This window comes from Hoplias malabaricus, chromosome Y (assembly GCF_029633855.1).
Source record: "Hoplias malabaricus isolate fHopMal1 chromosome Y, fHopMal1.hap1, whole genome shotgun sequence".
In the NCBI taxonomy this organism is placed as follows: Eukaryota; Metazoa; Chordata; class Actinopteri; order Characiformes; family Erythrinidae; genus Hoplias; species Hoplias malabaricus.
This window is the reverse complement of record NC_089820.1, coordinates 66,339,917-66,357,416: the sequence shown is the minus strand read 5'-3', so window position 1 is coordinate 66,357,416 and position 17,500 is coordinate 66,339,917. Positions and strand designations below refer to the sequence as shown.

Sequence of the window (17,500 nt, the reverse complement as noted above, 5' to 3'; positions counted from 1 at the left end):
CGCTCCCTGGTATAATGAAGAAACACTCACCTTAAAACAAACCGTAAGGAAATTAGAGCGGAAATGGCGGTCGACTAAACTGGAAGTATTTCACTGTGCCTGGAAAGACAGCCTTATCCAATATAGAAAGGCACTCGTCAGTGCACGTTCAGCACATCTGTCCTCACTGATTGAAAATAATAAACACAATCCTAGAGTACTCTTTAATGTAATCTCTAAACTTACAAACAATCGGACAGCTACTGATCCACAGATCCCAGCCATTCACACCAGCAATGCTTTTATGGACTTTTTTAACAATAAGATTGAAAATATTAGACAAACAATAAATACCATATTACTAAATCCAGCCTGTCTGTCATCTGGTGTGGATGATATAGAACAAAACATAGAAGAAAGACTAGAGGACTTTGACCCACTACCACAGCTAGAACTGGAGAAAATCATCTATTCGTCAAATTGTACGACCTGCACACTTGATGCAATACCAACAAAACTATTTAAAGAAGTATTACCAGTCATAATCAATCCCATTTTAACAATCATAAATTCATCCCTTAGACTAGGTCACATACCCAAAGCATTTAAACTAGCAGTTATTAAGCCCCTAATCAAAAAACCGAATCTTGATCCTAGTGTACTATCCAATTACAGACCCATCTCTAACCTTCCCTTCATATCTAAGATCTTAGAAAAAGTTGTGGCCCAACAACTTAGGTCATACTTGCATAAGAATAACATATATGAAAAATTTCAATCTGGTTTTAGGCCACACCATAGCACCGAAACAGCTTTAGTTAAGATAACAAACGACCTTCTTCTCGCCTCTGATCGAGGCTGCGTATCCATGCTAGTTCTACTAGACCTCAGTGCAGCTTTCGATACAATTGATCATACTATTCTGCTAGAAAGATTAAAAAACATGGTTGGAATAACAGGAACAGCCCTATCATGGTTTAAGTCTTACCTCACAGATCGCTATCAGTTTGTAAACGTAAATAATGTTTCTTCTACTCATACAAAAATGAGATTTGGAGTTCCCCAAGGCTCCATTTTAGGACCTTTACTATTCATATTATACATGCTGCCACTGGGCAGAGTTATTAGCAGGCATGGCATTACCTTCCACAGTTATGCAGATGACACACAGTTATACATATCAGCCAAACCAGATGACAAACCTACACTAAAGAAAATGGAGGACTGTGTTAAAGAAGTGAAGCATTGGATGTCATACAATTTCCTTCTGCTAAACAGCGACAAAACCGAGGTTCTCCTTCTAGGTCCAAAACCTGCTATAAATAAGGTATCAGATTTAATACATAATTTTGACTTCCCTGTTCTCCCGAGCTCATCAGCTAAAAATCTGGGTGTTATAATTGATTCAGATCTATCATTTGATCAGCATACAGGTAACATTACAAGAATAGCTTTCCTACATCTTCGGAACCTCGCTAAGTTAAGAAATTCCTTATCCCTCCCAGATGCGGAAAAATTAATTCACGCTTTTATTACATCAAGATTAGATTATTGCAATGCACTTTTATCAGGATGCTCCAGCAGAAACCTGAGTAAACTCCAGTTAATTCAAAATGCTGCAGCCAGGGTCCTCACTAAGACTAGAAAATTTGATCATATCAGTCCAGTCTTATCGGCCCTTCACTGGCTTCCAGTTAAATTCCGTATTGATTACAAAATTCTTTTACTCACGTATAAATCCTTACATGGTCTCGCCCCTGAATACCTGCGAGACCTCATCACACACTATGAACCACCAAGATTACTCAGATCTCAGGGCGCCGGCCTCTTACTAGTACCCAGAATTCATAAGACTTCAGCGGGGGGGAAAGCCTTCTCCTACAAAGCCCCTCAGCTCTGGAACAATCTTCCAGCTAGTGTTCGGGACGCAGACACAGTCACTATGTTTAAGTCTAGGCTCAAAACACACTTGTTCAGTTTAGCCTTTGGCAACTAACCTCTGTCTAGTTGAAGGTTGTCGTTTCAGGAACTCATGGACATGGAGAATCAGGGTAAACCTGGATGATGTGCTCACAATTTCTCTTGCTTGGAACGAAAGGATGTCTTTGCCTGAGCTCCTTCTGGTTTCCCTACTCCCAGTCTGTTACAGTCTGATCCGTCACTACACTAAAATATTCACATGCTCTTATTCTCTGCTGCACTCAACTAAACTAACTGCTTCCCTTTTACTGTTTTACTGTTTTTTTCTGAGAGAATGGTGGCCCACTGATGGAAGACTGTTTGCTGGATTCTCCTGCAGACCAGACCAGCTGCTCACCTTATTATTATTATTATTATTATTATTATTATTATTATTATTATGTAGCATAATGACACTTCATTGGTGATCATTTAAAATTCAATCTATAGTTTGATCAGAGGAGGATGGGTCCCCTTTGTGAGTCTTGGTTCCTCCCAAGGTTTCTTCCTCCAGCCTCGAGGGAGTTTTTCCTTGCCACTGTCGCCTTCGGCTTGCTTGCATTGGGCTTTTATTTAAATGTTCTGTTTTGAAACTGTGAAGCTGCTTTGTGACAACGTCAGTTGTAAAAAGCGCTATACAAATAAATTTGATTTGATTTGATTTGTGGAAGAATGGGTCACTCCAAAAACCTCACTAAAATCGTGTGTAGTACTATCAATTGTGAATGGTATTATTGAAAAGTGGAAGCATTTAGGAACCACAGCAACTCAGCTACAAAGTGGCAGACCACATAAAGTTACAAAGTGTACTCACAGAGTGCAATAAAGTCAACAACGCTCTGCTGACTCAATAACTGCTGAGTTCCAGACCTGCTTTTATTGCTGCAAAGAAGGGACCCACTCCCATGTGGCTTTAGTGAAATGGAGGTTTGCTGACATTAGTTAGGACTAATTTGTCCAAACACAACTCTTGCCTTGTGCCTAAATTTTTCCAGAATTTTGCCTGTTCTAGTCGCTCCAACCTGTTCTGATACTGAGACTTGCGTTAGCCCTGGGATGATGGAAGTTTGCTAATGGTTTGTAATACCTTCATATATGTCTCTGTCTCTCTCTCTCTCTCTCTCGCCCCCCTCTTTTCACAGCACTCCACTCTGTCCCGAAAGTTTGTGGAGGTGATGACGGAATACAATGCCACACAGTCGAGCTACAGGGAGCGTTGCAAGGGCCGGATCCAGAGACAACTTGAGATCAGTGCGTTTACACACACACAGAAATGAAAGACTCTAAACTGCATGGCCAAATGTTTGTGGACAATGCTTCATATGAGTAAACTCAGCTGCTTAAAAAGGGACACACTGGACTGTGAAGCAGTTGTCCATGCTTAATGCCAGACATAGGCTAAAGATGTAAGGCTACAAAAACATAACCCAGCCTCTCTCAGGCACACCCTCTTTTGAGATGTGTTGGAGTGAAGTTTCAGATCCACAAGTACTCATCGAACATCAGTACCTGACTTCACTAGGGTCTTTTTGGCTGATTTCCCCGTTAATTCCCAAAAACGGAATGTTGGATGAGCAGGCATCCAATAATTGTTGAGTGTATAATGTAATTGACATTGAATTGATAATCCTCTGGTGGTACTGCAAGTTGACTGACAGCTTTAAACCCCTTTAGAGCTGAGACCTCATTCATGGCTCATTCATGTCTGTGTGAGCTCTCCTCTAATCTCAGTGTTCATATGATCCATGTAATGCCTGACCACATAGCTGTAGCACTCGGATACCATGTTGCTGGTTCTTAATACAGCTTGCCAGGTATTATACGGATTGCATGGGGTGTATATGAACGAGCGCTCTGTATGGGAGAATGTATGGGGTCTCTGTAGGGAAGTATTGTGACTAGATTGGCAGTCTGTCTCTACCTGGTTGGCAGGCGTCACTGTGCCAGCTGCTCAGAGCGTCACAGCTGAGGACTTTCAGGTCCTTTCCGCCTGCCATCTGCTCTGGTGGGCACTGGGGGGCTCTGTATTAATTGTGCCCTGTGCTGCCAAACACTCGCCTGTCTGACACTGCCAGCATTGCTGTGACTCTTACTTAAAGACTGCAAATAAAGATGATCTGAATGGTAAGAGTAGTGTGTGATAGATCTGTGCCATAACTATGGGTAAGTGTTGAAGGTGTAGTGACTTCTGATACACATCTATGACAATCACAGCTTACTCTTTATTAGTTTGCTAAAGTCAATGGAGTCAATAGGCTTACTGTTAGTTAATATATTATCTAAGGCCTTCCATTCAGCTCCTGAGGTCCTTATAATTACAGTATGACTGCTAATGATTTTCTTGGTTTTATTTACCCAGATTAATGAAGAATACAGTGTTGGTTCGATTCCCGCTCCGGGTGATTGTCTGTGAGGAGTGTGGTGCGTTCTCCCTGTGTCTGTGTGGGTTTCCTCCGGGTGACTGTCTGTGAGGAGTGTGGTGCGTTCTCCCTGTGTCTGTGTGGGTTTCCTCCTTGTGACTGTCTGTGAGGAGTGTGGTGTGTTCTCTCTGTGTCTGTGTGGGTTTCCTCCGGGTGACTGTCTGTGAGGGGTGTGGTGTGTTCTCCCTGTGTCTGCGTGGGTTTCCTCCGGGTGACTGTCTGTGAGGAGTGTGGTGTGTTCTCCCTGTGTCTGCGTGGGTTTCCTCCAGGTGACTGTCTGTGAGGAGTGTGGTGTGTTCTCCCTGTTTCTGTGTGGGTTTCCTCCGGGTGACTGTCTGTGAGGAGTGTGGTGTGTTCTCTCTGTGTCTGCATGGGTTTCCTCCGGGTGATTGTCTGTGAGGAGTGTGGTGTGTTCTCCCTGTGTCTGCATGGGTTTCCTCCGGGTGACTGTCTGTGAGGAGTGTGGTGTGTTCTCCCTGTGTCTGTGTGGGTTTCCTCCGGGTGACTGTCTGTGAGGAGTGTGGTGTGTTCTCTCTGTGTCTGTGTGGGTTTCCTCCGGGTGACTGTCTGTGAGGACTGTGGTGTGTTCTCCCTGTGTCTGTGTGGGTTTCCTCCGGGTGACTGTCTGTGAGGAGTGTGCTGTGTTCTCCCTGTGTCCGCGTGGGTTTCCTCCGGGTGCTCCGGTTTCCTCCCACAGTCCAAAAACACACGTTGGTAGGTGGATTGGCGACTCAAAAGTGTCCGTAGGTGTGTGTGTGTGAGTGAATGTGTGTGTGTCTGTGTTGCCATGTGAAGGACTGGCGCCCCCTCCAGGGTGTATTCCCGCCCAATGATACCAGGTAGGTTCTGGACCCACTGCGACCCTGAACTGGATAAGGATTACAGACAATGAATGAATGATATAATGGATGGAATATTACAGCCGTAATATTACAATCCTTACCTAGAAGTTGTTAGGTCTTACGATTAAATTCTGAATAAACGTCAAAGAATCAAACATTAGAAACTATACATTTTGGTTAATTCTAAGGAGAAACAGCTCCTCTATTATGCCATGCTCCTTCTCCAGTTGTTTAACAGTTATAACTAATTTAACGTTGAAGTTAATCATTTATAATGCAGTGTATTGTGGTAAAATATAATGTTGAATTTAAATTAATATAGCACTAATACCAAATCAGTCACTATTGCACATTTTGCCTCATAACATACTGCACGTATCCCTCCTCAATTAATGCATGTTTAAAAGGGCACAACTTTGTTTCAGTAAAAGTGTAAAACAGTATCTGAGGCATCCGCCTGTGTATTTGTAACCACATAACGTAATAACTTTCCCTGAAGCGCTTAAAGAGGAGTTAAATGCTTATTACCACCGCTGTGAACAAGTGGGAGTTTCTGTAGAACGGAGCATCTTATATCAAACCACTCAGAATGACATTGATTCCATCTTAACTCTCTGATTATTCGGAGATTTCTGTGTACATTTCATGCTGTAAATTTCAGATTTCTAAGAGCTGCTTTGAAGCTGAGCTCTGAGGCTAAGGATGAATGGCTACTGTTTATTCTGTTCTAATCACAGTGTCTGGGCCTTATTGGGACAGACGAAGATGATGCAGTCACCAGTCTGCAAAACGGCGCCTTGATATCTCGCCAAACTGAGCTGAAAGGTTGCGAGGAAACAAAAGCCCACGCGTTTTAATATGTGTTCGGTGAGCAGAAAAGACCCCGCTGGCACAGGAATTATATTAAAACCTTCCGACAAATGGCAAAAAATACTGAATCTAGGGGGATCTTGGTGTAAGCAAAGCAACTCAATTACAGCTTGACACTCCCAGCCTTGGAGGCACTTCATTAAATTATGTTGCTTTAATGTGTTTAAGAGCTATAAGAACAGGGGCTTCTTAATCTTACAGGCGGAGGTGGATGAATTCATGAGTTCATTTGAATAATGGAAAATTAATGGAGAATTTGAAAATAATTTGATTTCTATGGGGAGTGTTTTGCCTTAGGACGCCTGCAAATATTTATTTTTAGGCCAACATCTTGCATCATAAACTTTCCATCTTCAGCTTGTGAAGAAACACATCCCTTACATAAGTGAACTGAGCTACTGTAAGGTGCAAACACTATAGACACAGACACTGAATTTTGCACACACAGCTTGTATAATCTCTCTATAGAACAGCTTGAACCAAATTGGATGCTCAAGAGCTTAAAGTCACAATGACAAGCATCAGCTAAAATGCTATGGAGCAGTGACATTGCCATTGGGGGTAGTTGGAGCCTTGTTTGTGATCAGAACTAATCATCCAGCATCAGTACACAGCCTCACATATGTTCTGGCTGAATGCAATCAAAAATCTGTTCCAAAAGACTTGCCAGAATGCTAGAAACTGCTGCTGCATCAAAGGAGGTAAAATACCAATTGATAACCTTGATAATAACCTTCCCTCATTGGTGTTTCACTTAATTAAGCCCATGAAACCTCCAGAAGGCTCAACAGTGTAGTCTGGTGTCCCATCCCCACCCCCCTCCAAGCCAGTTTTACAGTCCTACCTCACCCTTTACCACCAACAACCATAAATCCACACTGTACCTAGCCCCACTGACACCGTTAATGCATGCTCAGTGCCACCAGTTCCATGTGACCTTACGTGCTACATCCCCAACAATCAGAATAGCATCTCTACAGTGCATTTCACCAAGTAATCTGTGCTCTCAGACAACCTTTCCGCTGTTTCTGATATCTCCTTCTCAGCTGCCCTTAGTTTCCGGTCCCTGATGCAGAGATGTGGCAGACTTGGCTACAAATCCCCTAACACCTATCTCCACCAGTCTTACATGTGCCTGCCAATCACGTTCCCTCACCTTAGCCGGCAAGTCCGCGTCCTCAAACGGAACTGTTAACTCTATGAAATAAACTATCCTTTTACTTTCAGAGTAGAGCACCATGTCTGGCCTCAGTGTAGTTAACACAATGCACTCTGGGACTTGCAGCTTTTTACGTACATGCACCAGCAATTCCCAATCTCGTGTTTCCCCCCCAATCTATCAATATGTGTAGCCTGCAGACATTCTCAAAAACGTTCCCCCTCACGCACAAACCTTTTTTATTACTACAGCCATTCGTCAATGCATTATTAAAACCCTATATATAAAAACCCTTAGCACCTCATTGTCTCCATGTATACCGACCCAGTGACAAACTAACCTTACAAGCTAATAGAATATGCTTCAGCGTGCCAACCCCTGTCCATATATATGCACAGTTCTTCTTGTGAAATTCCCAATAAGTTTGATGTGTCACATGACCCTCTTCCCATTGAAAAAACAAAAGTTGGAACCAAAATGGCCGACTTCAGAATGGCCGCCATGGTCACTACCCATCTTGAAAAGTTTCCCCCCTCCCATATACTAATGTGCCACAAACAGAAAGTTAATATCACTAACCATTCCTATTTTATTAAGGTGTATCCATATACATTGCTTACAGTATATATAAATATATATATATATATATATATATATATATATATATATATATATATAACATTTTAAAATGTTGAAATAGCAGGTGTCTGCAAAATTATACCTGGTCAAACTGAGCCAAAAGGCTAGAATATTCTTGTTAGCGTGCAATTCTGGGAAATTCCAAGCAATACATTCCCAGGAATTTATCAGTAAGCACAGCAACTCAATTCCAGCCTGACGCTTTAGGCCTTTGAGGCATTTAATTGAAACACACTGCTTTGACCTGTGGTTGAAATGCATGTTTTGGTTTTTTTTTTTTTGAACAGATCATAAAGTAACAGGGGCTTCTTAAACCAAGGCTGAGGTGGGTGCATACATTTGAATACATTTGCGTATATGTGCATGTGCAGAGCCAATGCTTTGCATTCCAAGGCACTAAGACACCAGGACCACTTATTTCTCCATCATGATGCCCAATATCTTATAAATAGATGGGTGCATACATCTGCATAATGTGGTCAGAGAGTGGTCCTCCATTGCCGCTGGTGCTAATGGCGCTGAAGCCAGGAAGATGGTGCAAGCTGAAGCTGCTGAAAGACCTTATCTCCCTTGTCAGTTTCTTAAAGGCTCCTTACTTCACTGAAATGATATGGGCGAAGTGGGGCCCAAAATGGACCAATCACTTTCCCTCGGTTTGGGTCTCCATGGCAACTCTCTCTCTCTCTTTTGCTCTCTCTCATTCTTTTGCTCTCTCACACTCATTTTACCCACAGGAATGCTATGGACCTGAAGCAAGTAAACGTGTGTGTGTGTGTAGGTGTAGGTGTAGGTGTCTGTATAAGTATACGGTAGTCGTTTTTGGTGATGGTCACCTCATAAGTCTTCTCACTTTTGTGAGGTGTCAGTATGAAGTCATGCACATTTTCCACCGTGTATCACCTGATCAGCACATTCTTGAAATGAGGAGGGAGTTAAAGATGAAGACAGAATTTATAAGCTTTCTTCCAACAATGTTTTCCTCCACAGCCCATTTTAGCCTTTGGATGCGTGATATAAACACCAGAGTACACCAGAGTAATGCCTTCCCTGTTCTTGCAGCAAAGGCTAAAGTAACCAACTGAACATCTTCAGTTTCTGCATCTGGAAAAGTCTGAAATATTAATATTTGTTTCTGTATTATGTCTGTTCTTACAAAATTCCCTTTAGCAACACTAGGGAAGATTTTATATTTTTGCTCCTGGGCAAAAAAGTTGCACAGTGCAATTCATTGTTACAGCACTGTTCTGAAAGCAGTCGGCATGGTGGCGCAGCAGGTTCCCGCTCCGGGTGACTGTCTGTGAGGAGTGTGGTGTGTTCTCCCTGTGTCTGTGTGGGTTTCCTCCGAGTGACTGTCTGTGAGGAGTGTGGTGTGTTCTCCCTGTGTCTGCGTGGGTTTCCTCCGGGTGACTGTCTGTGAGGAGTGTGGTACGTTCTCCCTGTGTCTGTGTGGGTTTCCTCCGAGTGACTGTCTGTGAGGAGTGTGGTGTGTTCTCCCTGTGTCTGCGTGGGTTTCCTCCGGGTGACTGTCTGTGTGGAGTGTGGTGTGTTCTCCCTGTGTCCGTGTGGGTTTCCTCCGGGTGACTGTCTGTGAGGAGTGTGGTGTGTTCTCCCTGTGTCTGCGTGGGTTTCCTCCGGGTGACTGTCTGTGAGGAGTGTGGTGTGTTCTCCCTGTGTCTGCGTGGGTTTCCTCCAGGTGACTGACTGTGAGGAGTGTGGTGTGTTTTACCTGCGTCTGCGTGGGTTTCCTCCGGGTGCTTCTACGCTCCACCAACACACGTTGGTAGGTGGATTGGCGACTCAAAAGTGCCCAGAGTAGCAACGAAAGAGACTCTGTTCTCCATATTACTGCTCAAGAAGCATCACAGTAATTTTGAAGCTCATTTTTAAGGTAAAATGCTGCTTAGTGTTACTTTAACTTTCACAGCAGAAATGGTGAACTAGAATGGCTTTGATATATTTTTATAACTGTTTACAATTATAGGCATGAGTTAGTTTCTTTTTCCAATTCTCAGAGAAGCCCCAAGCTGTTGATCATTCCACTGTGATTTGATTTTGTTGTATACAGATTTAAGAGGTACATGAATAAACACATACAGCTGCTTACATTTACACCAGTGCACCATTTTGTATGTATTGGTGGTGCTGGGTTGTGGGGTTTGTGATTAGAGTCACTTTGAAGTGACTTAGTAATTTGCCTGAAAAATGTGCTTATTTAATTGAGCATTGTTATATAGGAGTATGACCCGTTTTAAATTGCCATGTGCAGACTGATCCATGTTTACACTCCTAATGTGTATGTTGGGTATGTGTATGTGTAAGTGTGTGTGTGTGTGTGTGTGTGCGTGGCCCCATTCTGCCTGGAGCGTGGGCTGGTGCCCGGCAGAGCTCCTGCCTCTCTGCGTTTGCTTTTCTCTGGGATTGCTTTAACAGCTTTTTTTTCTACACAGTGTTAATTGATGCTCATTTGCTCGTCTCCACAGAGTCGTGAGGCCTCTCCACCTCTGCACATGTCCCCCATCGCTCTTCTCTTCCTCCTCCTCTTCTCCTTCTCTCCTCCTCTCACTCCTCTGTCCTGGCCCACACCAGATTGTTCTGGGTTAATTATGGTCTTTCCCACTGCTGTGTAACCACGTTTTATTTATTTTTTATTTTTTTGTAGTCATGAACGACTACACACACACACACACACACACACACACACACAAAGCTCCCATATAAGCACTTTAACTCCTCTGGTAATCACAATCTCATAATACAAACATAGTCCCAAATACTTTTATCCATTCAAACACATTTAAGCTTCCTCTTTACCATAAGCTCATGTTTATGATTATCCCACACACAAAATGCTAAGCAGCTGTGTGTAATTGCTTCACTAATATCGCACACGAATTGTCCAAGAACCATTTGCTCTATAAGCCAGGCATGACTCCTGGGCACTGGGAGAGATTTAAGACCCTAATGAGACACATGAAAGTGAATGGTGGGCTAATGGAGCTGCTCTCGGTTTGATAATGCCATGTGTAGCCCCTGCGCTGATCTTCTCTACACCTGGAAAATGCTCCTTCCATTTCAAAGTTGGCTTATGATTAGTAAGACTACTGAACTGCCAGTGTGGGCCGGTGAGAGGGTGGTGCGTCTTATATCATGGCAGCAGCCGTAACTGCAGTGTGGAGGTCCCTTAGTTAACATTTACATGGTCATTTATTAACATTTATGCATATATTGTGTTCAAATGTTCATTATAAATAATCAAAAAAGAAAGTCAGTTACCTGTAGACGTGCTGTTGAAGCACATCCAGAGTGTGTCTTGGTGTCATGGACATCCCTGACGAAGACATTATTTCAGTTATTCATTCCATTGGCTTTAATACATCCTCATAAGACGATAAACACTCACTTTCCTTCTTCACGCTAGTAACCAGCCGGATAGTTATTTTCTTCTTTAGACTAGACACACAACATCCAGTTGTCCCCAATCCAACGCCACCCCTCACTGCTCACTAGCAGCTCATTTCCCACAGAGCGAAGCAAGCAATAGTTCAAAACAAAGGCAGCACATGTCAAGGTGGACAAATAAAGACCAGGTAAAAAAAAGTAGTATAAGGCCGAGGAAATGGCTCTAAACACTAAGAGTAAACACCAAAAAACGCTTAGCAAAAAGAAAGTGACAAAGGAAGCATGGTGTTTAAATAGTCTTTCCAAAAGGTATAACACATAAATACTCAGGTGACTGGTAGCACACTCTGTCTCTCTTGATTTGTGCTCTGTTTCTCACCCAAGAAAGAACCCTGGGAGTTGGAGTCCACTGGGTGCAATGTAGCAATTGACGGGGCAACACAATAGGAATTTGTGATATAACACACAGCTGACCTCAGACACATATGCAGTTGCTCCAGGGCGTCTCATTTTAGTTGATGTTTTTCTACAGAGATTATGCAGTTTTTGCACAGAGAACGTTTGATGATATACTGCACATTATAATAAGGAGTGTTAGAGTGTGTAGAGATCTTGCTAGCTGTGTGTTAGCACCCTGCGTGACCTGGTTGTTGATAAAAATCATATCTTTATCTTTTAGAAGAACGCTGTTTGTCTTCCAGGAATTAATTCCAGCTTAAATATGTGCTTCTTGGCCCCTGTTTGTGCATAAATTACAGTGGCTTGACTGCAGAAGCAAGGGTATTGCTAAGCAGTGCTGTGGGTAATGGGTTTGTTAATCTGAAGTGTCATTGCCTGTAGCTTTGAGACGCCTATGTTTCAGAGGTGGGGACCAGGGAGCAGCTACATGGAACTGACACTCCACCAGATGAAGTGGTTACTTCTGGAAAGGCGCCCCCCAGTAGTGAATCCCACAAGTCATTCCGATTTAATGGGTCAGAACTCCCCACTACACAGCGCAAACCAGCAGAACAGGGTAGAGAGGCTGTGGTTGGAAAAACAGCGAGCTTGCCATCTTCTCTGTTGACGGCACACCTCGCCGTGCAGTGTGTGGGAAGGTGTGAATGAATAACGTGAGTCTCAGATCAGCACAGAAAAGAGAAAAGATGAGAAGCACCACAAAACCTTAGAAAAACAAGGGGATGGTACACACTTCACAGGCATGATTTTTAAACACATACCGAATGTGGCTTGGTGCTGAAAGTTGTAAATATGCATGGATATCTCTTACCAGTATGTTGTCTAGATGCATAGCATACGTGGCTCCAAAATATGAATACATATAGTAGAAAAAGGGCGGCACGGTGGTGCAGCAGGTAGATGTCGCAGTCACACAGCTCCAGAGACCTGGAGGTTGTGGGTTCGATTCCCGCTCCGGGTGACTGTCTATGAAGAGTGTGGTGTGTTCTCTCTGTGTCCGCGTGGGTTTCCTCCGGGTGACTGTCTGTGAGGAGTGTGGTGTGTTCTCTCTGTGTCCGCGTGGGTTTCCTCCGGGTGACTGTCTGTGAGGAGTGTGGTGTGTTCTCTCAGTGTCTGCGTGGGTTTCCTCCGGGTGACTGTCTGTGAGGAGTGTGGTGTGTTCTCTCTGTGTCCGCGTGGGTTTCCTCCAGGTGACTGTCTGTGTGGTGTGTTCTCCCTGTGTCCGCATGGGTTTCCTCCGGGTGCTCCGGTTTCCTCCCACAGTCCAAAAACACACGTTGGTAGGTGGATTGGCGACTCAAAAGTGTCCATAGGTGTGTGTGAGTGAATGTGTGTGTGTCTTAGGTTTAAGATATACAACTTAAACCTTGTATCACCACAGATTATGGATTTTAAACTTTACGCTGGAAAACTTTGCACTTCTTTTCTGTTTCTTTTTATTTGCCTTGAAAGCATGATATTTCTTATTACTACCTAGTGTTCCTTTAACTGAACAGTCACATGCAGTAAAGAATTTAACAGTAGACAGTAGTTTTTCGGACCACAGTGTGTCATAGTGTTCCCAAGCCCATAAAAGTCACAGATGTACCAGGTTTAAAAATCACTGCTTTCTGATTTCATTTGCGTTCGATAAACGGTCCTGGACTTGAGGTGTGTATGAAGTAAATTGTAGCATAGTGGCTGTAAAGACAAACAGTGTAAACCTTATTATGACCATAACCCAAAGAAAGTGATTGGACAGGGCTGATCTGCAGAGGCCTCTTGGGGTTACAGATGCAATCCGACATCCTTACGACCTTGCCGCCCTTCCTCTGGTTATTGTATGCACTGTGTAATCGAATCAGAATCACTGCTGAGAAATGGGCACAGAGATCACTCTGCAGTCACAGTGTATTCAGTGAAGTAACTGCCCTAATTACTAACGGTCAGGGCAGTGTGTTTAGCACCCTGCCTCTGCACTGAAGGTCATTATAGCAGAGGTCCTTTCTGTTTGGCTTTCAAAATATTGTAAAAGGAAAAAAGCAAGAAACTTATTGATCTGCTCTCTTCTGATGTGTTCTTTCATCGCAAGGTTTCATATTAAGTGTTGGACAGAAATTAATTTATTTCAAATCATATGTGAGGCCGCGCTCTTCTGATATTCAGACACAGGCAGACGGGCGTCTTATTCATGAGCTAAGCTGGAAAATCACTTCAATCTTTAAGTACATTTAATTAGATACACTTTCTGGCCAAAAGATTACGGACACCTCCGCACAGGGGGCTTGAATCTACTCTTCCTGAAAGGTGTATACTGAGTGTTGGAACATTTCTGTCAGTATCTTATAGCATGTAGTCACAAGAGCATTTACATACACACGCTTTTGCTTAATCAGTGGGAGCAAGGCTACTGTGGTGAAATGTCAGAGTTGGGCCGCATCAATATTCTGACCATGAGCACAGTCATCAGCCCTGACCTCACAGAGCCATCCATCATTGTCACCGTTACCCCCCCACCATCATACTCTCTCTCCTCACTTTCTCTCTCTCTGTCCATCATGCTGCTTCCCTCTCTCCGTCCACCCCCCTGCCCCTCCCGTCCTAATGCTTATAATCAGAGTTTAAGATGAGAACACTGACCCCAGCCTCTCCTCCTTCCATCTAGCCCCAACATCCCTGTCCTATTCTTCCCTCATTAATTCACCCCGTCCTTCACTACAAGCCACACACACACGCACACACACACACACACCACAGTTACAACCTTTAATAAGATATCTATAGGGACGTTGGTGACATTTTGTTGTTTTTCACTTGACATCATTTTAGGGAAGTTTTTTAATCAAGTTTTATTTAATCAAGAGAACGTTTGTGATTCTCTGTCTGTCTCTCTCTGTCTCTCTCTCTCTCTGTCTCTCTCTCTCTCTCTCTCTCTCTTTCTGTCTCTATCAGTCTCTCTCTCTCTCTCTCTCACACTGTCTCTGTCTCTCTCTCTCTCTTTCTGTCTCTATCAGTCTCTCTCTCTCACTCTGTCTCTCTCTGTCTCTATCAGTCTCTCTCTCTCTCTCTCTCTCACACACTGTCTCTATCAGTCTCTCTCTCTCACTCTGTTTCTATCAGTCTCTCTCTCTCTCTCTTTCTCTCTCTCTGTCTCTATCAGTCTCTCTCTCTCTTTCTGTCTCTATCAGTCTCTCTCTCTCTTTGTCTCTATCAGTCCCTCTCTCTCTCTCTCTCTCTCTCTCTCTCTCTGTCTCTATCTGTCTCTCTCTCTCTTTCTCTTTTTCTTTCTGTCTCTATCAGTCTCTCTCTCTCTCTCTCTTTATGGCAGTCTTTTTACAATACACTAAATGCGCAAACATTTGTGGACATTTGACTGCATTCAGCCACATAAACATTAGTCAAACTTCATTCCAGCTCATTCAGGTTGCTAGGTACTTCATTCCTCTGTGTGTTTTCTATGTTTGGGGGCTTTATACCCCTCTAGCAGATGCTTGGCTTTGAGTAGGGTGACCTTCAGCTCATGTGCAGATGATCCAGAGGGTCCTGCTCCAATCCTTACATCTCTGAGGATGTTGAAACTGTTACACACGTTGTGTTTAGATGAGATTTGTAAATACCATAGATGTGTTTTCCACACCGTGTCCTGTGGTTTATTACAGTGCACCTTCTGAACAACCTGGACCCTCAGCATGAAAACCCACCCCCCCACCTCTAACTCCATTAATTCAGCAGAGCTCGCTAATTAACCTTGAGGCTGGACAGGTGCTTAAAGGAATGCAGATGGATGTGTTTAAAAATGCAGGACCAGGGAGGGAGATGGGAGCCAGGGGACGACCAGATGGACGGACAGATGAGTGTGTCTGACTGGTGATGTCATCGAGTCATATCCATTTACTATAAGGAGCAACAGGGGGAAACTGGACACGTGTGTGTCCTCTGGCCCCTCATTATAAATGAAAGAAGATAAAAATCATAATACATGCGCTTTGTCTTTTCAGGTGGAGATTTGTACTCTGTCACATTCACTATGTGGCCATATGTTTGTGGACAGCTGCTTATTGATTTTTGATTTTTTCTGAATTGAAGCGTATTATTAATTATAGGTTCGTCTCCCCTTAATCGTAGTGAGAGCTTCTATACTTTCTGAGAAATCCAGACACTTGATGTTTGAATATTGCTGTGGGGATTTGATGGCATTTATCCACAAGAGCATTAATGAGGTTAACTTTAACACTCATCGTTTATGTGTGACTGCTCCACAACACCCCATTTCGTGCTTTTCCGAGGAGACTGTACGAGCTGTGTGTGCACGGTTGAGAGTGTCCGTTATGTACACACCTTAAAGAGGCTGATATTCATGTTCATATATATTTTATATATATTTCACACTTGGATTTCAATTCTAAACTCAGTGTAGCATCGCTGGCGTGTTCAGCTTTGTGCTGGTGTTTAATTAGTGCATTCATAACCAGGACACATGAAACTTTTATCAGACCTGACTCATGGTGCTGTCTAAGTTCCCAGTGGTACCGAGACCTATATATTTTTTCCAGAATGCCATTTTTCTTAATGGATCCTGTGTCCTGATTATAAACGTATCTAAAAAAACATTCCAGCCCAGAACTTGATTTCCCAGAAACACTAGTCTGCTGGAGATCTCTGGAAACATTTCTTTTTAATAATGACTGAACCCCGCACCCACTGTGGACTTAAGTTGTGCATACACTGTTTTTATAATCTCTTTTTAAAGCGTGGAATGAAAAGGGACACTAGAGTTGAATGGGGTTAAGGGGTCTGTGCTCGATCGCAACTGTGGTGTAAAGTCCTTCGGCATTTGTCTGTGGAGCAGTGAAACTTTTGAACTTGCTGACCATATAAATTTGGAGCCGTGTGTTCAAGCAGAAAATAAAAGCACTGTGCTTCCTCACAACTGGAGAGATTTAGACCCTGCTTACAACAATGATGACAACGTTTTGCATTTAAAAATGTAAAATGCAAAATGCAGCGCTACATTGCCACCTTCAGGCTGTGTTTGGTCACTTCTCCTTATTTCTCCAAGAGGTGACTTATCACCGGATCACCAGGTCTGATGTTAATACACTGGTGACCACTGTGTTTGAGCAGAAAAAAATCACAGCAGGAGATTTCATTCTCAGAGGTAGAAGGTATGCACTTTTTTTTTTCATATTCAGTTCATTAGGAGAACATTTATATGAGCTTGGTGGTCTTTGTGTGTGTGTGTGTTAGCATTAACCAAATTAATTCCAGCCTACACCCACCACCAATGCACTCCCTCAGCTATTGTTCATTCATTTATTGTCTGTGACCGCTTATCCAGTTCAGGGTCGAGGTGGGTCTGGAGCCTACCCGGAATTGTTGGGTGCAACGCAGGAACACACCCTGGAGGGGGCGCCAGTCCTTCACAGGGCCACACACACACACACACACAAACACACACACACACATTCACTCACACCTACAGACACTTTTGAATCACCAATCCATCTTTCAACGTGTGTTTTTGGACAGTGGGAGGAAATCGGAGCACCCGGAGGAAACCCACGCAGACACAAGGAGAACACACCAACTCTTTACAGACAGTCACCCGGAGGAAACCCACGCAGACACAGAGAGAACACACCACACTCCTCACAGACAATCACCCGGAGGAAACCCACGCAGACACAGAGAGAACACACCACACTCCTCACAGACAGTCACCCGGAGGAAACCCACGCAGACACAGAGAGAACACACCACACTCCTCACAGACAGTCACCCGGAGGAAACCCACG

At 43.5% G+C, this 17,500-nt stretch overlaps 1 protein-coding gene across 1 annotated transcript in view; it reads left to right on the top strand.

Moving 5' to 3' along the window:
• The window catches only part of LOC136679711 (syntaxin-1A), an 89,273-nt gene that overhangs the window by 59,465 nt on the left and 12,308 nt on the right, over window positions 1-17,500 (top strand). The window contains exon 6 of the mRNA XM_066658376.1: window positions 3,081-3,189. Coding sequence (XP_066514473.1) covers window positions 3,081-3,189 — 109 coding nt within the window. The remainder of the gene's footprint in view (window positions 1-3,080; window positions 3,190-17,500) is intronic.